General features: G+C 45.5%; 1 protein-coding gene across 1 annotated transcript; it reads left to right on the top strand.

The window, feature by feature from the left end:
• Nucleotides 1-10,612: 10,612 nt before the first annotated feature.
• LOC117560020 lies at nucleotides 10,613-24,665 on the top strand. Its single transcript, XM_034236769.1, has 5 exons — nucleotides 10,613-10,829; nucleotides 11,462-11,721; nucleotides 22,785-22,913; nucleotides 23,034-23,175; nucleotides 23,666-24,665. The coding sequence occupies exons 1-5, from the start codon at nucleotides 10,670-10,672 to the stop codon at nucleotides 24,016-24,018; spliced, it is 1,044 nt and encodes a 347-aa protein (XP_034092660.1). The 5' UTR covers nucleotides 10,613-10,669; the 3' UTR covers nucleotides 24,019-24,665.
• The last annotated feature ends 638 nt before the right edge of the window (nucleotides 24,666-25,303 follow it).

The following is a 25,303-nucleotide window of genomic DNA, read 5'->3' as shown; positions in this document are numbered from 1 at the left end:
CCCCGGGCCGTTGTTTTGATATTCCACCAGTGTGAAAAAAATATATATATTTTGTATTTCGTGACCCACCTATCACATATCTGCCCCACACTTTGAGTAACGCTGGGTTAAGGGAAGGGCTAGAGATTTCTTGAATAATATTATATAGCTTTGAGATATGCCTCCCTGACAAGGTTTGAGGCGAAGGCAGTCTTCCATCCATGCACCAGGTGGGGCGGCCGGGAAGGAGGGAAATTGTTTTCTTGTATAATCACGAATTTGTAAATATCTAAAATAATGATTCCTTGGGATGTCATATTCTTTGACTAAATGTTCAAAGGATGTGAATACCCCTTTGTAGAACAGATCAGCAACACACTTAAGTTCCTTCCGGGCCCACAGGTGGAAAGCGGAGTCTATCAGGGCTGGTTTGAAAGCCGGATTGCGAACTATGGGGATGGAGGAGATACAGTGGGGCAAAAAAGTATTTAGTCAGCCACCAATTGTGCAAGTTCTCCCACTTAAAAAGATGATAGGCCTGTAATTTTCATCCTAGGTATACCTCAATTATGAGAGACAGAATGAGAAAAAATAAATCCAGGAAATCACATTGTTGGATTTTTAAAGAATTTATTTGCACATTACATTACATTACATTACATTTAGCTGACGCTTTTGTCCAAAGCGACTTACAATAAGTACATTCGACCAGGAAGACACAACCTTGAAGAAAACAGAATCATATAAGTATATCAGGTTTCATAGAGCCAAACATTTCAAGTGCTACTCACATTATGGTGGAAAATAAGTATTTGGTCAATAACAAAAGTTCATCTCAATACTTTGTTATATACCCTTTTGTTGGCAATGACAGAGGTCAAATGTTTTCTGTAAGTCTTCACAAGGTGTTCACACACTGTTGCTGGTATGTTGGCCCATTCCTCCATGCAGATCTCCTCTAGAGCAGTGATGTTTTGGGGCTGTCGCTGGGCAACACGGACTTTCAACTCCCTCCAAAGATTTTCTATGGGGTTGAGATCTGGAGACTGGCTAGGCCACTCCAGGACCTTGAAATGCTTCTTACGAAGCCACTCCTTCGTTGCCAGGGCGGTGTGTTTGGGATGCAACTCAGCATTCTTTCTCCTCCAAACACGGCTAGTTGAGTTTTTACCAAAAAGTTCTATTTTGGTTTCATCTGACTATATGACATTCTCCCAATCCTCTTCTGGATCCTCTAAATGCTCTCTAGCAAACTTCAGACGGGCCTGGACATGTACTGGCTTCAGCAGGGGGACACGTCTGGCACTGCAGGATTTGAGTCCCTGGCGGCGTAGTGTGTTACTGATGGCAGCCTTTGTTACTTTGGTCCCAGCTCTCTGCTCTCTTGACTCGGTCCCCCCGTGTGGTTCTGGGATCTTTGCTCACCGTTCTTGTGATCATTTTGTCCCCACGGGGTGAGATCTTGCGTGGAGCCCCAGATCGAGGGAGATTATCAGTGGTCTTGTATGTCTTCCATTTTCTAATAATTGCTCCCACAGTTGATTTCTTCACACAAGCTGCTTACCTATTGCAGATTCAGTCTTCCCAGCCTGGTGCAGGTCTACCATTTAGTTTCTGGTGTCCTTTGACAGCTCTTTGGTCTTGGCCATAGTGGAGTTTGGAGTGTGACTGTTTGAGGTTGTGGACAGGTGTCTTTTATACTGATAACGAGTTCAAACAGGTGCCATTAATATAGTTAACGAGTGGAGGGCAGAGGAGGCTCTTAAAGAAGAAGTTACAGGTCTGTGAGAGCCAGAAATCTTGTTTGTTTGTAGGTGACCAAATACTTAGTTTACCGAGGAATTTACCAATTAATTCATTAAAAATCCTACAATGTGATTTCCTGGATTCTTTCCCCCCATTCTGTCTCTCATAGTTGAAGTGTAGCTAGGATGAATATTACAGGCCTCTCTCATCTTTTTAAGTGGGAGAACTTGCACAATTGGTGGCTGACTAAATCGTTTTTTGCCCCACTGTAGTTTGTCTATATCCAAAATCCCTCCTGAACTGTGACCATATCCTAAGAGAGCTATTGACCACAGGGTTGTTCGAGTGATATTTTCTACTAAGTGGTAAAGGAGCACACATCAGGGAGGCAGGGGCCAGTGGTTCACACGAGTGTTGTTCCATGCTAGACCAAATAGGACCGCCCCCTTCCCGGAAATGACTCATCCAGAATGCCATTTTATGGATATTGGCAGCCCAGTAGTAGTGTAAAAAATTGGGTAATGCAAGACCCCCCTCCGACTTTCTCTTCTCAAGAAATGCCTTACGCAGACGGGGAATTTTCTTATTCCAGATAAAAGTGGAAATATATTTGTCCAGGTCTTTAAAACACTTTTTAGGGAGAAAAACAGGAATTGACTGAAAATAATACAGCATACGTGGCATAATAACCATTTTAATGGTGTTCACCCTGCCCGCCAACGAAATAGGGAGCGACGCCCAGCGCTTCAGGTCCTCATTAACCTTGTCCAGAGCTGGTTGCAGCTTCTTTTTAAATAGGGTTTTAAAGTCCTGTGTCACACACACTCCCAGGTAGGTGAAAGAGTCAATGGCCACTTTAAAGGGGAGTTCGCTAAATGAAAGCTTGGCCGCAGTCTCATTGATGGGGAAGAGTATACTCTCGGTCATGTTGATCTTATACCCAGAAGCCTTGCCGAAAGAGGTGATTACATCGAGTGCAGCCGGAATGGACCTAAGCGGATCGGAGCAGTACAGTAAAACATCGTCTGCATACAAAGACAGCTTATGCGTATAGCCTCCCCGCTGAATGCCTGTAAAATTTGACCGATTCCTGAGAGCAGCTGCTAACGGTTCTATGGCTATATCAAACAAGAGGGGGGACAGGGGGCATCCCTGCCTTGTGCCCCGTTGAAGCCGGAAGTATTTCGATATTATTAGTGCGAACTGCTGCCTGAGGTGCAGAGTAGAGGACCTTTATCCAGGAGATAAAGCATGGGCCGAAGCCAAATTTAGCAAGAGTTGCAAATAGGTAGTCAAATTCAATGCGATCAAAGGCTTTGTGTGCGTCTAGAGAGATGAGGGCCTCTGGAGAGAGTCCTGGATTTGAGTAAATTATATTATATAGGCGCCGAAGATTCCCAAAAGACTGTCGGCTTTTTACAAACCCTGTTTGGTCCGGGTGGATGATTATATGCAGAACAGTCTCAAGGCGCAGAGCTAAAGCTTTGGAGATAATTTTGCTATCACAACAGACTAGACTTACTGGTCTGTAGGAGTCACATTTCGCTGGATCTTTGCCCTTTTTAAGGATGACTGTTATCACCGCCTGAGCTAATGTGGGGGGCAGTGAACCCTGCTGGAGTGCCTCTGCATATACTTCGCGCAGCACAGGCGTCAGTTTGCCGGCAAATTTTTTATAGAATTCATAGGGAAGCCGTCCAGTCCGGGGACTTTTCATACTTTTAATAGCGCGATTTATCTCCTCATTAGAAATGTTCCCCTCTAAAGCCGAGACACCGTCAGGATCCAGTGTTGGAAGCTTAAGGTCCTTTAGAAAGTTAGTTGTCAGAGAGTCATCCGAGACTTCTGATGAATAAAGATCTTCATAGAAACTCTTAAATTGATCATTAATGCCCCTCTGATCTGAAATGGTGTCCCCATTTACCGTTCCAATTTCCGCAATTAAACTGTCTGCAGCCGACTGCCTTAGTTGATGGGAGAGTAGTTTACTGGCCCGCTCCCCATGTTCATAATGGGTCTGCCTAGATCTCAGATGAAGGTCCTCTATAGGTGGATGCCAGAGAGTCATATTCCACCTGCACTGCAATGCGTTCCTTATACAGTTCAGCAGAGGGCTTTGTTGAGTGTATTCTATCAATGTCTCTGATCCGATTAACAAGTTCTGTCATTCGCTTTGTCTTTTTTCTAGGGCCGGGACTTTAACGCGTTAATTAAGATTAATTAATTACACAAAAATTAACGCGTTAAAAAAATTAACGCATTTTAATCGCACTTATTTTTGCACCGCGGAACGTTTCTCACTGGATGAGTTTCAGGCGTACCGATTATACTGGAGCACCAACTAACGTTCATGACTTCAGACAACAACAAACCACAGTGAACAACTGTGGGAAATGTTGTTTTAAAAAACGGACGGATGGAAGCGTCGATAAGAGCACGGTTGTGTGCAAATTATGCAAAAAGGAATTGGCATATCACCGCAGCACATCAAGCCTCAAGTATCACCTCAATGCAAAACATATAGCAGCTAGCGTGGAAGCTAGCGTGGACGTTAGCCTCTTTTATCGCGTTCACACCAAAAAGAGCCGGTACTAAAATTAGTTCATGAGAACCTTTTTACCCCCACGAAAGTCCCTGCTAGAGAGCAGAGAGCTGCTAGAGAGCAGGGACTTTCGTACGGCTCTCTTGTGAGAAAAGAGCTATATTTCTGATTGGCTGGGCGGATTGCAAACCACGCCCCGTAAAACTCCCAAAAAGTTTTGTGAAGCCGCCATTTTATTATCCTCGCATTAGCATTATTAGCATTAGCCCAGCGCAGAAACGCAGAGAGACTAACTTATGGCTACACAAAATAAAACATGGGAGCGGTTATTAAGTGGAATCGTACTTTTGAGTGAAACTGGACAATTGGATTCACTTCAAATTGGATTAAGGATCGTTTTCGGGGAACATCAGAGCATCTGCCGGGCTGGTGGAATCGGTATGCTCTTCTCCTACTGTGTCCACCCCTCTCCTGTCACCTATGACCTCCTTATATACACCCGGTGCAGCTAAACCCCGCCACCCAGTGTTCATAAATAATATTGCACTATACATATAACTTAAATAAACTGACACACCAACATCACCCACAAAATGGCTCCTACAGCGGTGGAGATGAGGAGGTGTCGGCGTTCTGGCGATTTACTCGGAAGGCTGCTGGGACTCCCAGCAGCTTCTACTGAAGCCAGTCCCCAACTCCGGGGACTTCCGGCCGGGGACTTTGGGCGGCAGTATACGCCGTGAAGTGGTTTGCGGCCTGCCAGTAAACCCAAAGCAGAAGAAGAAGAAGTGACGTCAGCGGCTTCATTTGCCTAATCCACCCCCAGGTTCAAAGAGTTCTCATGAACTAAGTTCTCATGAACCTTTGTGGGAAAAGTACTGCGGTGTGAATGCGCCTAATGGTATACTAAAATCCATGTGAAAAAAATTGCTTCTCACTGTTCTTAGGTCAAATATTTATATGTGATTAAAAATGCGATTAATTTCGATTAATTAATTACAAAGCCTCTAATTAATTAGATTAATTTTTTTAATCGAGTCCCGGCCCTACTTTTTTCTGCTAATACTGATTGAATATGATATTATTTGCCCACGAAGATAAGCCTTCATGGCCTCCCATACAGTGCCTATACTCATCTCTGGTTGACGGTTTATTTCAAGAAAGGTATCGATGTGCGTGGAAGTATACTTAATAAAATCTTCATCTAACAATAAGCGTGGGTTTAGACGCCAGATCCTTTGTGGTGGTACATGGTTTGGAAAACAAAGTGTCATGGTCACTGGGCTGTGGTCAGAAATAACAATGCTCTCATAGTCACTGGACTCAAGCACAGAGAGTACCTTTTTGTCTAAAATGAAGTAATCTATTCTGGAGAATGACTGCTGCGCTGCAGAAAAAAATGAAAATTGTTTAGATGTTGGGTTCTTAAATCGCCATGGGTCCACCATCCCGTATTCTTCAACAAAGGAGTTCACCACTCGAGCTGAGTTTGACAGTGGTCTAGAGGAGACAGCGGAGCGGTCCAGAGTGTGATTGAGGGCACAGTTAAAGTCTGCCCCCAAAATTAGGTGATGGGAGTTCAAATCCGGGAGCAGAGAGAAGAAATTGCTAAAGAAATCGGCATCATCTGAGTTGGGAGCATAGAGACATGCAAGCACAACAGGTGTGTCCGGTAACTGCTAGAATCCACTTCAAGACACTGGTACTTGCTTACCATGCTGCGAATGGATCTGGCCCTTCCTACATCCAGGACATGGTTAAACCGTACACCCCAGCACGTGCACTCCGCTCTGCATCAGCCAAACGACTCGCTGCACCCTCGCTGCGAGGGGGACCCAAGTTCCCATCAGCAGAAACACGTGGGTTTGCTATCCTGGCTCCAAGATGGTGGAATGAGCTCCCCATTGACATCAGGACAGCATATAGCTTACACACCTTCCAGACTGAAAACTCATCTCTTTCGACTCCACTTCGAGCGATAGAACTATTAACAAAGCACTTTTATACTAATAAAGGACTGGATTACCTAAAGCCAGTTGAGTAGCACTTGAAATGTTTGGCTCTATGAAACCTGATGTACTTTATGATTCTGTTTTCTTCAAGGTTGTGTCTTCCTGGTCGAATGTACTTATTGTAAGTCGCTTTGGACAAAAGCGTCAGCTAAATGTAATGTAATGTAATGTAATGTAATGTAATGTGTTGTACAATTGACCTTGCACTATGATATAGCGGCCATTTGTATCTGCAATTACTTTAGATTCCACAAACTGCACATGCCTACGTATCAGGATCGCTGCACCCCTATATTTGGTGTTGAATTTGGAGTGGAAAATGTGAGAGAAACCACCCCGCTTGAGTCTAGAGTGATCAGAAGTACGTAAATGAGTTTCCTGGAGATAAACTATATCTGCCTTTAGCTTCTAGAGGTGGGAAAACACTTTGCTGCGCTTTACTGGATGATTGAGACCTCTAACATTCCAGCTAACCAAAGTAGTTGCCGCCTTACCCACACTCGGTGCCCTGTTTGCCTGGGTCATTGTGGGACCTTAGACAGTAATCTAGCCCCCTGTCAGAAGGGTGAGGGAGAGGAAGGGAGGGAAAGGGGTTTGGGTCACCTTAAAAAAACTGAAAAAACTGAAATAAAACACACAGCAATAAGAACATAAACACCATTGAGAACCTAAAATAGAAGGTCCATATGTAATTGAAGTGATTGAAACAACATTCACAATAAAGAGCTGGTCCCTCCCCAACTGAGGGACTGCTACCCGCCCCCGATAACACTCGCACCTCAACGTGGACAGCTTACCTGGCGAGATCGAGCCCTGCCAGAACCATCAATAGCTTTAGATAAACCTTGTGCTAATAGATATAGACAAACCTCTAAGTTGAACATTCAAAACATGGTCTCAGTAAAAGTAACATACTTATTAACCAGTTATGGCAACATATGCAAACATCCAGTATTGATTGTTGAATGAAAAGTAGAGACAGAAAAACATGAACCTCCCCAGGAGTATAGGAGAGCAGTTGCTTGAACTAGCGGGCTGTAAGCCAACTGGCTGTTATAAAATGTGGGCTAGTATGAGCAGCGCGAGCTGGCTTAAATTACACAATAATAAGAAAAACCACAAACGTTCGTAGCAAGCCCTAGCCCACAGCCCCATATACGTACATGTGGGAAATTCAACGCCACTATCCGGCGCTGCATTAGTCCGTCAGTCAGCTTACCTATAGCATCTTAGCCGCTCTGTTTAGCCACGTTCCTCAAAACAAAGTCCTTCGCCTCCCCCGGGTCTGTGAAACTGTGACGCTTTCCATCGGCCGTTGTGATCCGCAAAACCGAGGGATACCACAGTCCGTACTTGACACCATCACAGCCTCTTAGAATGCCTTTCACATCCCTGAAGGCGGCTCTCTGCTTCGCGACTGCTTGGGTATAGTCGGGGAATACTCTGATCCTGTCTCCGTGTGACGTTGTCGGATCTGTGGCCGTGGCTGCCTTGCGGAGGATCGCTTCCTTCTCCCGGTAATAGTGAAATCTCACCACAAAGGCGCGGGGTGGCTGGTCCTCCTGGGGCCGTTCCCGTAGGGTGCGATGGCATATGTCTAGTAATGGCTCTTTTTCTAAGCCCAGCGTTTCCTGGAGTCGTTTAGCTACAAAGTCATTTGGGTTCTTCCCTGCCTCCCGTTTTTCTTGTATCCCGGTGATGCGGAGGTTGCACCTCCTAGACCGCGCCTCCAGGTCCTCACTCCTGTCAGAGAAGATTTTCATGTCCTTTTTTAGCTGCTGCACGTCTCGTTCGAGAGTGGTAATGAGGTCCGAGTGATCATTAGCGGCAGTATCCAGGTCTCGACCCGGTCCTCCAAAGACTTGGTGCGGCTGCTGACGCGGTCAACAGCGGATCTCAGCTCGTCCCTCAGTTGGCTTATTTCACGTCGTAGTTCTTTAGACTGCATCTCGGCGTTGTCATCAATTTTCTTCAGCAGGTCCTCTCTGAGAGATTGAATGGCCCGTAGAATCGCGGTCTCATCACCTCGTGCTGCGCTAGCAGCTAGGGGCCCTGCCCCAGCACCTTTAGCCGGGCTAGCACTATTAGCTTTCGAATCTGGCGCAGCAGACGCCTTTTTGCGAGAGGAAGACGACATATTTCAAATGAAACTGTTGGGCGGAGGCAAGGAAGAACAGCTTAGATTAAAGTTGCTTGAATATAGTGTAGAGGGTAGTTATCTAATATAAATATTCTGATTCTGGCGAGGAACTCGAGAAATGCGACCTCACATGGCTCCGCTCAGACCGGAAGTCCTAAATACATGTTTAACTCCATTACAGTTGCAGGACCCACCAGATCTCAAGTCTTCTGTTCTTTGTTGACGTCCCGATGCTCATATTTAACGTGTAGATGTAAGACGACCCCGATATTAATCCATAAACTCCTGCAGCAGACACACAGACAGCTGTAGCTCCGCAGGAGGAGACCCGCTCAAACGTGGATGTTTCAAATGTGAACGACAGGCGCGGACAGTTCTCATTGGCAGGTTTCTTCGATTACATTTATATTAACCAATCAGGAGTGTTGTGGACTCATTCCAAACATGCCTGACTTTTCTGCCGTGTTCTGGCTGAATTCTATTTCAAGTCCCGTAGCTCTGGCTGTCGGCCAGAATCTGAAAACCATACATTATACTGTAAAACTAAGGTTTATTACTGTATATTAACCAATGGAAAAAAACACAGCAACAGAACACATCAATAAAACAAGGATAACTGTGACTTGTTGTTGAGTAAATAACAGTGTGTGTTTTAAACCTTGGTCCTCCCTGCAGAGATTTCTCCACTTTCTATAATTTTTTTTTTTTTTTAATGATATTATATGAAAACATATTTATTTATTTACTTTTGTTTCAACATTGGATATTTTGTGTTTGTGGTGGATTCAATCGAATATTGAGAAAATGATTTATGTAAAAATGTTTTACTTACATTTTACCTTTTATTTATTTGACGCTTTTTTTTTACAGTTTTATGTTTACCTTAAAATTACAAAGAAATATCTTAGTCTTATAATAGTAATACACTTTTATATTACGAGTTACATATTTAATTACAGATAATACTTTTTATTTTACGTACATCTGCATGTATTTTCTGAAAGTGCAAAAATACTGTAAATATTATATATTACATTTACTGTAAAAAACAAAGGAAATAAACGTTATTTGTTGTTATTGTCAAAATACTTAAAATAATGTTTTGGGTTGTTAATTTATAGTTAATATCTGTCATTTTACAGGATTTTGCAAGTTATTTAAAAAAAACAAGATAATTACTATAATGTAATGTATAATATAAATGTACAGTTATTTCCTGTAAAATTACGATCTTTTTTTACAGTGTAGACACATCTTCAGTGATGTTCCTGTAATCATCAGGTGTTTTAGATCTTTCATGAAACCCTCCTCCAGGTCAGACTCCAGCTGGATGAGCACCTGTCAGTCAGAACACAGGCCAGTGAAGGCTTGTTGTAGTAACTTTATTGTCCTTGGTCTTGGAATGACCTTCAATCACGCCTCAAACTGAGGGCACTTGTCTCAATAGCATGTTTTAAATTGAAGTTGTGTGAAGTCCTTACGCAGTAATAAGTAGCAGATCACTGCACTGGTACAAACTCATACCGCTATGCTTGGACTGCTGCCCCTCTACATATCCACTTACATATCACACAAACAGTACAGCTATAGACTACGATCTCAAAATCACATCACTCTGTCCGTCCCCTCAGTACGCACGGTGCTTGGGAAAAAAGCCATATCGTACTCTGCCCCCTCGACCTGGAACACCCTTCAGCAGGAACTTAAGCTGACCACTTTGATACCCATCACGGATTTTAAACTCATTTTTAAAAAGCTGGAGAAATCATCTGTGGGTGTTTGCACCTGCTATATCTGACTGCTGTATATGGATTTCAATGACTACTTTTTTTAGTTTAGTGTCCTGTCTGTCTGTAACTTTCTGTGGTAGTGTTACCACTGACAGGTCTCTCTTGAAAATGAGACCTTGTGTCTCAATGAGATCTACACCTGTATAAATAAAGGCTAAATAGAAAATAAAATAAAAGTAGTGCACCTTTCTTACTGTCCTAATGTGCACAATGTAGTGACTGCTTTTTTGTCTTTTGTTTTCTTAGTTATGTTCTCTGTATTTTATATGTTTGTGTTCTGTGTAACGTTGCTGCCTTCTTGGCCAGGTCAGCTTTGCAAATGAGATTATATCTCAATGCTTTTATCTGGTTAAATAAAGGTTAAATAAATACAATTAAAACGTGTCTCTTGTGTGTCTACAGGTTCAGGTGTCCTGGTTCAGGTGCGTTCCAGTGTGCTTCGACTGGCCTGGTGTTCGTCATGGCTCAGGAGGCGGAGCTTCTGTACAGGACGGTCCCTTGGGATGAGAGTCTCCTCCAATCAGCTGGCAAGCAGGCAGCAGGGCCGCTGTTCGACGTGAAGAGTTCTGATGAAGCTGCCCTCTGCCAGCTCCGTCTGCCACACAGTGAGACAGAGGATGGTAAAGACATCTAGTGTTAACAAATATACTTAATGTTTAGCACCTTATAATATCCACTACCGCTCAAAAGTTACAAAGCAGTTTTATTAATTTAGTTTAACAAAGATAAGATAATTCAGACACAAAATCTGTTCTTTACATTCAAAATAGTCGTGTCCCCAAAAGAAGAAGAATGCAATTATTAAAACATCCATTTAGACGATGTGTTTCATGACATCATTATTGAAGCAGACGATGCAATGCAGCTCTAAATACTGAGTTGGAGTGTCTTTGGCTCTCTGCAGTCTCCTCACTGTATATTAAAGACATGTAAACTGTGACCTGTCAGTCCACAGCATGTTTAGCTGCTAACAGTGCGAACTCAACGCTAACTCACTCTAAGCTAGCATCTCAGCAGTCTTTTAAGTTAGAAAATAATTACGCATGCTCACCTCCAGAAAGATCACAGGGGACGGAACAATAATTAAGCATTAGAATAAAAGGTGGAGGATATAAACTGGTACATCCTAGTGAGGCTCCAAAGTGAATGACATCAGATGAACATTAGCTCTGAGCTAAAGTGGTGTGACTTTGAATATGATGAAGCTGTTTCAGCAGCAAAGCAACAGATCTCTGAGCTCTTTGCTCCACAGCGCTGCTCCTGGACGGCCTGTTGTCTGTCGTCCACATCACTGAGGAAGGCCTGAGCATCCTGGAGCCGCTGGAGGTCACACACACCCACGTGGTGGTGAATGTGCCTCACCTCTCTCTCCTCGGCATTATCTTCGATCCATTGAAAAGGCTTCTAAGGTGGCGAATAAATGGCCAAATTCTGGTGTTCCTACGACCCCCGGGCCGAGAGGAACAAATACTGGATGTACATCTTCTGCAGAACAACGTCCTTGTGGAGGAGGTAATGTGCTCACCATCAGACTAAACACTGGTTTTAAACCTGTTTCCACACACACTGCTTCTCTTTTCACGCGTTCTCGTGCTGGGAGAAGATTAAGATCTATCTGAACTGAATTTTTTGCGTATATTGCTTGTGCAGATTTAATAATTAGTTCTTCATTATTAACATGGAGTGCCACACTCTACTTTGGTTATCAAACTCGAAGTTTACCTCAATACTTTAAAATACGTTAAAAAATACATTAAGAAGTAGAGGCCCCCTACTGAGAGAGATAATATGATAGCAGTTGATAAAGCCAGTTGAGTAGCACTTGAAAGGTTTGGCTCTATGAAACCTGATGTACTTTATGATTCTGTTTTCTTCAAGGTTGTGTCTTCCTGGTCGAATGTACTTACTGTAAGTCGCTTTGGACAAAAGCGTCAGCTAAATGCAATGTAATGTAATAGCACGATAGTTTCATTATTTTATAGTCTTTAAGCACGTTTTCTCTGCGGTCAGCACCAACTCTAGGCGGATGGACTACTAGTTACTTTAATACTAACTAGAAAATGCATTTCCTGCTGAAAATGCGTGTGAATGCTGTAAGCTGCACACATTTGTTGCTGAATTTAGCTTAAAAATGCAGAAAAAGCTGAATATGTTATTAGTTGAATGGTGACTGTTTCGCTACAAAAACCAAGTAAGTGTTATGACTCAAATGCATTGCACTGACTTTGTTGAAAACTTAACAGTGACAGTGAAGCTTCATAAACAGGGGTGCACATAACAGGTACGCAGGTTATGTGCGTAATCTGAAATGCGTACCGTCACTTGTGTCACAAAGCGCATTTCCGTACCGACGTACTGGTGAAGCTTTTCCAGAAGGCGGTTAGATCACCGGACGACAGAGTCGGTCTCCGTGTGCACAGACAGGGCTGCTGTTAACGTCGGTCTGTACAGCAACACTGCGCTAAAACAGCTGATCACAACATTCGCGAAGCTCTGTATACTACACTACCACCCCGATGACATTTGCGATACAGAGGGCTTCATGGGAACTCTGAGGGGAGCCAGAAGTTAGAGTACCAAAAATGTACTCCAGGTACTCATCCGAGTACCTCACTGAGAAAGTTGTGTGCACCCCTGTTAATAAACAACAACATGTATTGCCTAAATGTCCTGAAATAGCTGAATAATGTTGTAGTTGAATGGTTTTTGTAGCTGAAAGTAGTAGTATACTATAAGTAGTAGTAGTAGTAGTAGTAGTAATAGCTGTACTAGTAGTAGCAGCTGTAGTATAAGTAGCTGTAAAAGGAGTAGTAGTTGTATTAATAGTAGTGGTGTTAGTAGTAGTGTTCTATCAGGGGGTCACAGGTTCAAACCCCACTACAGTCAGCATGTCGTTGTGTCCTTGAGACCCTTCACCCCAAAGTGCTCCTGTGGGGATTGTTCACAGTGTTGAGTAAGTGAGTCTCTTTGGATAAAAGCGTCTAACAAGTGACATGTGATGTAATGTAATGTTAGTAGTAGTAGTAGTAGTAGTAGTAGTAGTAGTAGTAGTAGCAGTAGTAGAAGTAGTAGTAGTAGTAGTAGTAGTAGTAGTAGTAGTAGTAGTAGTAGTTGTATGAGCAGTAGTAGCAGTAGTATAAGTAGTAGTAGTAGTAGTAGTAGTAGTAGTAGTAGTAGTAGTAGTTGTATGAGTAGTAGTAGTAGTAGTAGTAGTAGTAGTAGTAGTAGTAGTAGTAGTAGTATGAGCAGTAGTAGCAGTGGTAGTAGTTGTGTTAGTAGTATAAGTAGTAGGAGGAGCAGTAACAGTCATAGTAGTTGTTGAAGTAGTAGAGGGCTTTTATTTAGAAAAAATAATTTGGATACGGATATTCTAGGGCTTTTATTTTGAAGGTGTGTGTGGTTGGGGGGATGAGAGGGGGAGAAAAACAAATCTGTGTGTGGGTGTGTGTGTGTGTGTGTGTGTGTGTGTGTGTGTGTGTGTGTGTGTGTGTGTGTGTGTGTGTGTGTGTGTGTGTGTGTGTGTGTGTGTGTGGTGTGTGTGTGTGTGTGTGTGTGTGTGTGTGTGTGTGTGTGTGTGTGTGTGTGTGTGTGTGTGTGTGTGTGGACTTTTGTCACTGAGATCACTATTGGGCCCGAATGGTGGGTCAGTTTGATATGATGAAGGCATATAGGCAAGCCAGACAAATGTTGCTACTGAAATCTTTTGAAATTATTTGAATAGAGTTTATATTTTGGGATTGAGAGCAGTTTTACAATATTTTAAAGGCTCTCTACACTCTAAGTGATTATGTCACACACTCTAGCCCTGAGAGTCTGTCCCATATGCCCCCAGAAAATGACACCAGTAATGACAAACAGATGAGAATGTTGCGTGGGGTCTGGGTGCCGTGTTGGCGGGACGTTTCGGGGCTCGCTGCTCCGCCCTTTGAGGCTCGAGGAGCGGACAGTGTGAGCTGGATTACTGGTGTTGTTTCCTGGTTGCTGCGTGGGGTCTGAGCTCCACGGAGCACCGCGGAGCTGAGTGAGTGAGTGTGTGTGCAGAGCTTGGTCTATATCCAGCATCCAGGGAAACACAGCGGGAAATCCACCTCACACTGTCTGCTCCGAGACATGCTCGGGAGTCCCGCCCTGGCAGAGGGTGTGCCTATTGTTCTATAGCTGTGTGCCAATTGGTCCATTTGGACTTAGGGACGTCAATAGGCCCCGGAAGAAAAACATGGAAAAAATAAACATCTACAACGAGGTGTTCTGGGGCAGCACCAAGCCCCCAGGGTGTGCGCCGGACTCAGAGGCAAAAATGTGTTGTGTCCAAACGGCGGTACTACAATTTCCGTATCAGTCCGTGATGTCACCCGGCCCAGAAAGACTTTTCCCCATTGACTAACATGGGGAAAGAAACGTCTGTAAATCAGCGGATAATCTTTTTTAAACTAAATAAACTACCCAGTATGAGCCCTTATTAGAATCTTTCGGTCCTTAAAGTTGTAAAATGCACTAAAAGCCGAATCTAGATATATTTTCTCTCACCATTCATTCTAGCTAGCCGAGAGTGGGAGCTCAGGAGGCGGGGCTTAATGACATGAGGCGGGGCTTAAGGGGCGCATGCTCTGTGAGCTACATATGGGTTCTACTGCTTTGACAGCTAGGCATGCTGGGTAATCTGTGACGTTTCGCTCTCTCAAAAGTTGGGCCATTTTACCTTCATGCGCCAATGAGCAGCTCTCATTGGAAAGAACGAGACCCCGCCTCCCAACGAGACCCCGCCTCCCACGCTGCATCCAGTTCTTATCCTGGGATCAGGATGAAGAGAGTCAGGATGATGAGAGTCAGGATGTAGAGTCAGAGTCTGGTTGCTAACAAACACCATTGTAAAACATAAACACTGATGTTCCGCTGTAACGGTGGTGGACTCATCAGAACAGAGTGGGCGAGCTGACCAATCAGAGCACAGTGGGCTCACAGAGGGGTGGGGGGGGGCAGGAGCTCCAACAAGCCGTGCAGGACAGAGAGTGAATACACAGACTATACAGAGATGCTGTTTGAGAAACCAATGAGAGTTTGGAACATTGAACAATGTGAATCTATTCTAGTCGACCTCAACAATGGAACTATGATCAGTGGAAATGGCCATGGGACCTTTAATGGCGAGTACGGCAAATAATAATAATAATAATAATAATAAATGATATTTATATAGCGCCTTTCAAGGGACCCAAGGTCGCTGTCCATCGGTCGCTGGACAAACAAAACAAACAGACAATCAACGGGCAAACCAAAGAAATAAAAAAAGGAAGCCCGGGGACCAGAAAAGGGCTCGGGCCCGAAGGCCAGGGTGAACAGGTGTGTTTTTAGTGATGATTTGAAGATGTCCAGGGAGGCAGCATTACGGATCTCAGCAGGAAGTGCATTCCAGAGGGTGGGGGCCGCAACACTGAACGCCCTGTCACCAACAGTTCGGAGGAGAGAGCGGGGGATGGAGAGCAGGCCCGTGTCTGAGGACCGCAGACTCCGAGAAGGGGTGTAGGGATGGAGGAGGTCCGATAAGTACTGGGGGGCGAGGGTATGGAGGGACTTGTACGTGAGGAGGAGTGTTTTGTATTGAATCCGGGACTTGACCGGCAGCCGGTGGAGGTGGATGAGGGTGGGGGTGATATGGTGCCATGGCTTGGTGTGGGTGAGAAGACTGACGGCAGAGTTCTGGACGTATTGGAGCCTATCCAGGGTTTTGCTGGGAACCCGGACAGGACTCCATTGCAATAGTCCAGACGGGATGTAATGAAGGCGTGTACCAGGGTTTCTGCCACAGAGTCAGAGAGAGAAGCCGGATTCTGGCAATGTTTTTTAGGTGGTAGAAGGCGGATTTGGTGACAGATTTGACGTGAGCCTGGAAAGAGAGGGTGGTGTCCAGGATGACTCCCAGGTTGCGGACTTCAGTGGACGGGGAGATGGAGCAGCCGTCAATGGAGAGAAGCAGTTCTCCAACCTTCTGGAGCTGCGCCAAATAAAATAAGAGTTGTAACAAGTAGTAGCGCTGAGCAAATTGAGAACACAACGACACACTTGTAAAAAAAAACACACTTTCTAAAGTCAGGCAACACTAACCAGGCTTCGTGTGATTCTGTTTATTTGTACCTTACTTTGACCATCCGTTCACTGTTATTGATCATTGTGGAGAGAGGCAGACGTGTTGTTTTGTATTATAGCAGCTATCGGATGGAATCAATACATGGGCTGCACAGGTTGTCGTGTCCGACTATCACAAGTAGAATCATAATGAAAATACGCCGGTAAAATGTGCCTGTAGAAAACGGCTTATGCCACAAGTTAAAGCAACAAGCAACAAGTAGCCAATATAGTCAGTTTAGCTTCGGTTGCTATGCTAACATCACCCATTTTATACCAGAGAAACTTTCATAACAGCGTTGTGATGCCAAACAGCGTCAATTCATACTGAAACACATTCACTTATTATGTCATGATGCAGCAGCGGCAGCACCAGTCGGGCTCTGAGTGGTGGAAACACTAAGAAAAGAACAAGAACGGATCTTGAACCGGAACCGTTTTGGTGGAAAAGGGGCAAGAGACAACCATTATAAAATGTACCAAAACCTAAACTGGGATAAGTAAAAAACTGTAGAAGATATAAAAAATCTGAATACAAGTTCAATAGCTGAACGTCTTGTGTCTGTTTTAAAGTAGGAATGAAAGTATGTGGAAGGAGTAGCATTTGGTGCACGGTGTAGCTAAAAGAGGATTTGAAAGTTCCTCCCATTGAGTTACATGTTAGAAAAATAGTTTAAAAAGATGAATATTTCAAAAAGTATACAAAGTTTTGAAGTAATTTAAAGTTTTCCATCATGTGCTGAAAAGGCTGAATATTTTTGATATTTGGTTCCTGTAGCTGAAAGTATGCTGAAGTTATTGAGAGCTAAAATATAGAATAGAAGAATAAAGAAAAGAAGAACTATCAAAATATGTGTGCTTGGGGAATTAACTATTTGCTAATTTCCACCAGGCAGGACGTCTCGACGACGGGGAGTATTTGTTTAGATCAGTGGAGCAAAAAGTCCTTAAACCGTGGGTTTTGTGTCGTTAAGGTTCGTTGTGGCTTTACAACATCCTTTGCTTGTCCTCAGGTCAGAGCCGGAATTTAAGTATTACAACTGGGGAGTTTTGTCCTGATCTTCCATTAGACATCATAGTGATGTTAGCCATGGCTAGCCAACCCTCTGGTAGTTTTCAGGGATTAGAGCCGGCATCTTGTGTGATCGCATACAGGCATTGGTCATGTGATTAATATGCATTCATTCTTTTAACGCGTCAAGATTTCCAGATGAATCGCAAGTTCTATTTCGTCCCTACTGACCACCAGAGGCGGTGCTTTAAGCACTGGATATGTCCATCGCGCGCATGCGCAGCTCGAGTACCAATAACAACAAAGTCACCTGTGACCCACGTGACACCGGCTATATCAGCCGGTGTCGTCAGAGGATCTGTTCCTTTCATCTTCTCGCTGCGCGAGGGTACCGTGGCTACATTTTTGTAGCCTACAGCGTTCAGGTTTGAACGTTTTGTTCTGAGGGATTTCTCTGCAAGCAGCTGGCCGCGTGCAGCTTCGTGACTGACAGTCGGAGCTACGGGTCGTTAACGCGTCCTCCAGGAGCTGTGGCCGGCTGTGCAGAGCCTCGACAGACAGGTTGGTGTCAGCTTGTTGCTGGTGATGGCTGTGTCCCCGCACCCTCTCCCAGCCAAGTTGTCCTGATTGCTGTCTTATTTTTTGTTTGGCTTAGACTTTCTGGTGACGACAGTGTTCCCGCTTCCTCTCCCATAAAGTTGCCCTTATGCTCTTTTGAAAGTTCTGCTTGTGGCGTTGTGCCCGAGCTATCATTAGCATTTGAGTCCCAGCTTTGGCTGTGTCCCTCATTCAATTTAACCCGTTTTTCGTTTAGATGCAGAGAGTAAGGTAAGTACTTTCTATTTCTTAGAAGCTATTATCTGGTCTTTACATTTGTGTTCTGACTTGGTCGCTTGATTGTTAGCAGCAGCCGCTTGGCTAACACCTTGCTGTTAAGCTTAACTATTAACTCAGCCGGTGAGGGCAGCGCTCCCGCTCCCGGTAGCATAGGGTTTGATTGCAGTAGCGCTAGATCGTTGTATTACTGCTCCTAGTACTAGACTCCTAGCACTAGGATGATATGCAGAGAACATCTTCACTGCGGGTGCTGTGTGCTCCGCATGTGCGGTTACTACTGTAACCATGGCCTACGGTTCTATGCGGGCTGTTCTCTTTCTTAGAAGCTAATTATCTGGTCTTAACATTTGTGTTCTGACTTGGTTGCTTGATTGTTAGCAGCAGCCGCTTGGCTAACACCTTGCATGTACTGTTAAGCTTCATTATTTAACTCAGCCGGTGAGGGCAGTGCTCTCGCTCCCGCTCCCGGTAAACGCATGGTATGGTTGCAGTAGCGCTATATCGTTGTATTTACTGCTCCTAGTACTAGACTCCTAGTACTAGACTTCTAGTACTAGACTCCTAGCACTAGGACGATATGCAGAGAACAATCTTCACTGTGTGATGTGTGCTCTGCATGTGTGGCCATTAAGGAGGATTTCATCCTCCCAATATTATATTATCTAGTGGGCAGCCGTTTGGCTGACACTTTTAGTCACCGGCCACAGTTACTACTGTAACTAAGGTTCTAAGCCGTAAGTACTGGCCATAATTACTACTGTAACTACGGTTCCAAGCCGTGCAAGTACTGGCCATTGTTACTACTGTAACTACGGTTTTAAGCCGTAAGTAATGGCCATAGTTACTACTGTAACTACGGCTCTATGCTGTGTAAGTTCTGGCCATGGTTACTGCTGTAACTACGGCTCTGTGCTGTTCTCTTCTTTAGAAGCTAGTTATCTGGTCTTAAACATTTGTGTTATTTGACTTGATCTCGCTTGATCGTTAGCAGCAGCTGCTCGGCTAACGTCTTGCGTGTACTGTTAAGCTTCTTTATTTTACCCAACTAGGTGAAGGAAGTGCTCTCGCTCCCGCTCCCTCTACCGGTAATGCGGATGTAGCTACATCCCTTTTTCTGTTAGCTGAGTAGTAGCACCGCTCTACTCTTCCCGTTCAGCAGGTAGCTGGTGAAGGCTGTGTTCCCGCACCCGCTCCCGGTTACGCTGCATCTGGCATTCGTCTCTAACTCAACCAGTGAAGGCAGTGCTCTCGCTCCCGCTCCCTCTGCCGGTAACGTGGGTGTAATTACATCCCTCTTTCTGTTCGGCGAGTAGCAGCAACGCTCTACTCTTTCCATTTAGCAGGTAGCTGGTGAAGGCTGTGTTCCCACACCCGCTCCCGGCTACGCTGCATCTGGCTACCTACAGAATGGCTCATTCATGTAGCGCCTGTATGGCTTCTTTTGAGCCCGAGGACGGCCACGACCGCTGCCCCTCCTGCCTCGGCCGCCTCTGGCGGTCAGTGGGGACGAAATGTGAGCATCTGAGGGAGGTTCTCACGGTAAACGCCTGCATGAGCTGTAGCTGCATGCCTCAGGCGCTCAGAGTGGCTAGAATCACTGAGGTGGAACGTCTGGCAGCAGCCAACAGACACCTCTCCTTGTCACATCCTCCTCCAGATCAATTCGGCCGTTCCCGGCGACTTGAGGGGAGCGATGGCTATGTGTGCTCCCCCCAATAGAAGGACTAGAAACAGGCTGTCCTCTAAAGTGGATCGGCTAGCTGCCGATAGGGGCATGATGAAGTCGCCTCTTGGCCCTTCAGCCTGGGCCCGGTGTAGGGGCTGCTAGCGGGCCGCCTGTCCCCCCCGTCCCCCCCCTCGGTTGACGCACCTCCTTCGGCTGACGCACCTCCTTCGGCTGACGCACCTCCTTCGGTTGACGCACCTCTGTATGAGGACGCCTTGTCGCTGGTACAGACTCTTCGCCAGGTTTCGCTGGCCCAGTCACCACTAACGGAGGCATGTAGGAGAGTCCTCCGTAGCGTACCATTCGAGCCAGGGGAGCTGTTTAGGTCAGCTGCCCTGGAGGCACTGGAGCGTGCCGCCCAAGCTAGGCAGACCAGGCAGCAGCTCTCGGGTCTTCGCAGACCTGTGCCCACTCCCAGCAGGCCCATGGGCCGCTCTAGCAGCCGCACTCAGCCGCCGGATTACAGGGGTGGTCTGCAGAGGTCTTAGCGGCGCGACCCAATGACTTTCGTGCCCCAGGTCGCCCACCTTCTAGTCGGCCTCGTGCCCCAGAGCCTTACCGGCGCCCCCCAAGAGGCTCCAGGGGCCGGGGGGCTGGGCCCTGAAATCCCGGGGGCGGTCGTCGGCTGCTTTCCCAGCAGCAGCTCAGTTACTGGGCGGTCTGTACTTCCGTCCCTTGGATGGTTTTCACCTTAACCCAGGGGTACGGACCGCAGCTCTGGCCCCTAGCCTTCGGCTGGGTCTAATTGACAGTCGTCAGCGATCCGGCAAGGGCCCTAGCTCTGGCCCAAGAGTTGTCCGTCCTTCTGTCCAAGGACGCAATCAAGCCAGTAAGACCCTCTGCGTAGCCCAGGGGGTTCTATTCGGCGTACTTTCTCGTGAGCAAGAAAGTCGGCGGATTTCGCCCGATCTTGGACCTCAGAGGAATCAACAGATTCCCGAAGGTGCTGCCATTCTATATGCTGACCACTGCATATGCACAGGTGGAGTGGTTCTCAACCGTGGACTTGAGGGATGCCTACTTCCACGTGGGCCGGGCAAGATGGTGCCTTATATTCAGTTCCTCCGGCCCTTGGGCAGACTGGCAGCTGCCTCGGCCGCTGGGCCCTTAGGCCCGCTGTCGTTGCGCCCCATGCAGATGTGGCTGAACAGCCTTCACTTGGACGCCAAGTGGCACATGCACAGGGAAGTCAGGGTGTCGCAACATTGCCTCCACTCTCTGTCACGCTGGAGGGGCAGGGCCTATCTCCTAGTGGGCGTGCCCATGGGCGCCATCCCATCCCGCCAGGAGACCATCACCATAGGTGCATGTCTCTCAGGGTGGGGTGCAATGCGGCAGGGCAGGACCGTTCAGGGTCAGCGGTCTGCCCAGGAGAGTGCGCGCCAGGTCAACGTGCTAGAGCTTCGGGCTGTGCAGCTTGCACTCACGCACTTTCTACCCCAACCGGGGGGCAACAATGTGTGTGTTCCTTGGGGACAGCATGTACGTTGTTGCTTAGACAACAGTCCCTTCTAGATAGTGGACGTTCTCACTCCACTCTGAATTTATGTGGCTGCGATTTCTGCCCGACATGTTCGGGTCGACGGCGCCACGGCGGGGTGCCACAGGTCGGTGTCCCTCTTTATGAGAGGGGCTTTACGGCAGTGTCCCCCTAGCACCCCGAGGGCTCCGGCTTGGGACCTGCTGCCGGATGCCCTATCATCTCCTCCCTTCGAGCCCCTGGCCCAGGTGGGGCTTAGGTGTCTGCCCACGAAGGCAGCATTTCTGCTTGCCATAGCCTCAGGGAAGCGAGTCGGGGAGTTGCATGTCCTCTCCATAAACAATACATGCCCGAGGTGGGACTCTCAGGCGTTGCCCTTTGGGCAAATGTGGCATTCTTGCCCGGGGTCCTTCCACAAACCCACTTCAATCAGCCTGCCCAGCTGGCACGCTTTGACATTCAGGAGTACGGCACGTCGAAGTTGCTGTGCCCTGGGGGTGCCCAAAGGGCGTATATCAAGGCTACTGCCTGTATACGGCAGTAGGAGCAACTCTTGATTTTGCCCTGGCGGCACTAAAGGAGGTTATGCCCTCTAACCAGTGGCTGCCCCACTGGGTTGTCGATACCATCTCACAGGCTTACGGGGCCAGTGGCCGCCCCCTGCCATCAGGCTGAGATGCCACTCTACAAGGAGCATCTCAACATCTTGGGCTGCCCTGAGGGTGGTGCCCCTGGAGACCATCTGCGTCGTGGGCGTCTTCTGGCACATTCTCCAGTTGTCATCAGGTCAATGTCGCCACTCCCCATTATTTGGGCGTGGTCCTTTTGCCGAGCTCCGCTGTTTCCAGTGGTGAGCAAGGGCTTGGATTCTTCATGACATTGTTGGTATAAGTCATCCAGTGCTTAAAGCACCGCCTCTGGCGGTCGGTAGGGACGAAATAGAACAATAGTTACGGCTGTAACTACGGTTCTATGAGTCCCGGATGTCCCGGAGTTCCCTGTCACTCAGAATTCTTGTGTGCTCGCGAGAAGATTCTGGGAACAGATCCTCTGACGACACCGGCTGATATGATGACTTTGTTGTTATTGGTACTCGAGCTGCGCATGCGCCCGATGGACATATCCAGTGCTTAAAGCACCGCATCCGGGACTCATAGAACCGTAGTTACAGCCGTAACTATCGTTTTGACACGTTAATGTTGACAACCCTAATAAATATATAGAGAATGTGTTGGAGTGGAATTTCATCAAAAAATATCTAACCTATACACTTTAATGTATCTACACACAATATTTCCACATACTGTTATTCTTAATTGATTGTAATTCTTATATATCTGTAGAGCAGGTCTGTCAACATGTTGTTTTAAATTGATCAAAATGTCCTGTTACTGAAGGTTGCTGAAAAACACAGAGGTGCTGTGCACATCACACTCTCCTCCGACTGTGAGCTGGACATTCATCACAGTTACAGTGTGCACTGTGAACCTGAGGACTGTGATATGGTGTATATCACACACCCTAAGGTGAGCCACTGATACTCTTCTAAAGAAACACAATGATCATTTACACACATGTATCTGCATGTGGATCCACAATCAGGAAAAGATCCAGATCAACTTTTAACTTCTGCTTCTGGTTTTCAGAGTAAAAAATTTGAATCCAGGTTTGGACCAAATTACCATCCGACATTTCTAGTTTACCTGACGACGAGCACAGAGAAAGTGGTGTTGAAGGTCAAGGACCAAGATGGAAACGTCGTCTGGTATTGTCCCGTGTCACTGGAAGGTAAAGCCTCCACCTGAGCTCAGACCCAGTGATAGACTGGATAACTCCAAAGCTCCATCTCATAGCATTCTCTATTAAGGCTCCATGGCAGCGCATCATTACGACATTAAACACACAACCTGTTATATTCTAAAACTATAGTAAAAACTAGTGTGGTGGTGAAACAGCGTGGCATCATGGGAGTTGTAGTCTTCATCTTCTCATGATTAAGTGGATACGGCGCCATTACAGGAGACCGTGATGAACGTACTGTGACCTTGATTAAAATTACACATCACTCTGAACCATTTGAGATAATGTACACAACTCAACAAAATATAAATAATACAGGTGTAGGAGTTTTTATACATTTTAATGAGGAAATGTTACATATTATAACTTTAAATGAACAGAAATCCACCTCTGGGAATGTCGAGTTACTTTGATTTTTAAGAGATCTGTTTAATGTGATTGTTGGTTAACACAAGTATTTTCCCTGTTTATCTTCCAGATCCAAGGAAGGAATTGTCCCAAAGAAATGTCCCAGCAGAGAGCAGAGTCCCATCAGAGAGCAGAGTCCCATCAGAGAGCAGAGCCCCAGCAGACCAGTGGCTGCTCTCAGTTCGGACTGAGTTCATTCAAAGAGTGTCTCCACCTGTCCTAAAGGACCTTCTGGATAAACTCCTTGAGTCTAGAGTTATCATTGAATCTGAAATGGAGTCAGCCAGAACCAAATCTCGAAATGACGGAGCACTTGAGGTGCTGGACGTGGTTCGAAAAAAAGGAGCTGCAGCCAGCAGGGTTCTGATCAATGCTCTCAAAGAGCTGGACCCGTATCTTTACAGAACGCTCAACTCGAGCTGAAGGAAAAACCTCGTGGAGTGTGTGACAGTTGAAGTCCTGTCCTCTGTTTTGTTACCTGTACATTTTCCCCCTTGTCCTTGAAGGTAACACAGATTCTGAGCGAAGGCCACTTCCCTTCTCTCTTTTCTCCTGGACTCCCTCCTGAGAGCAGCTTTTCTTTCAAGTACATGTTTACTTTATTACATAAAATACTTTAATTTACCAGCATCCATTGCATCCTTTCACATTTGTGTCAGGCATAGGAGCCGGATTATGAGAAACATAAGGGCTTGTTCTTATTTTACCAATTGGTACTGACTTCTGGGTAAGATTTGGGATTTTGGGGCATTTGGTACCAAGGCGTGCGATTTGGAGTTTTATTTGTTTTGTATTATCAAACTGTAAAAACCTGTACCTGTTTGTGCTGGTGATGTAAATATAATATACTTAGGTAGTGTATTAAACCCAGTGGTGTTCAGTAACAAAGTACAATTCTGAAGTACTTTACTTGAGTATCTAAATGTTTTGCTACTTTGTTCTTCTTCTCCACTTCAGTTCAGAGGTAAATGGTGTACTTTTCTTCCACTACATGTATTTAATACCTTTAGTTACTTCACAGATCAGGATGAATGATGTGAAATCTAACCAAGTGTTGAATCAGACTTTAGTTCCACCTGGAGTAAATCCACCAGCTACCCTGCAGTATACAAAGTCCTTCCAACTAGCTGCACCTTCACCAGCTTTGAGAACACTTTCATGATCAATCATTATAAAACATATCATATATATTATTCTGAAATGGACCAATCAAACAACGACTACTTTTACTGTCTTTCACTATATTTAGATGAGAATACTTTTCTACTTTCACTTGAAGAACATTTTGAATGCAGGACTTTTACTGTAACAGAGTATTCCTACACTCTGGTACTTCTACTGATATTTTGTACAAACTGTAAAGTCCACTGAGACAAATGTAACATTTGTGATATTGGGCTATATAAATAAACATTGATTGATTGATTGATTGATTGATTGATTGATTCTACTTTGTCTCAAGTACAAGATCAGAGTACTTCTACTTTTGTTCAAGTACAAGATCTGAGTACTTCTGCTTTTACTCAAGTACAAGATTTGAGTACTTCTGCTTTTTCTCAAGTACAAGACCTGAGTAGTTTTCGCATCTCTGCAGTCATGACATTGAGAAACAAAACAATTTTAACTTAGCATCTCCAAAACAAGGAGAAAGTTAAGTTGATGAATGGAAAAAATGCTTAAAAGATTATATTAGAAGTTTTATTTTGAA

This window comes from Gymnodraco acuticeps, unplaced genomic scaffold (genome assembly GCF_902827175.1).
Source record: "Gymnodraco acuticeps unplaced genomic scaffold, fGymAcu1.1, whole genome shotgun sequence".
Lineage (NCBI taxonomy): Eukaryota > Metazoa > Chordata > Actinopteri > Perciformes > Bathydraconidae > Gymnodraco > Gymnodraco acuticeps.
This window is presented reverse-complemented; position numbering and strand designations above follow the sequence as displayed.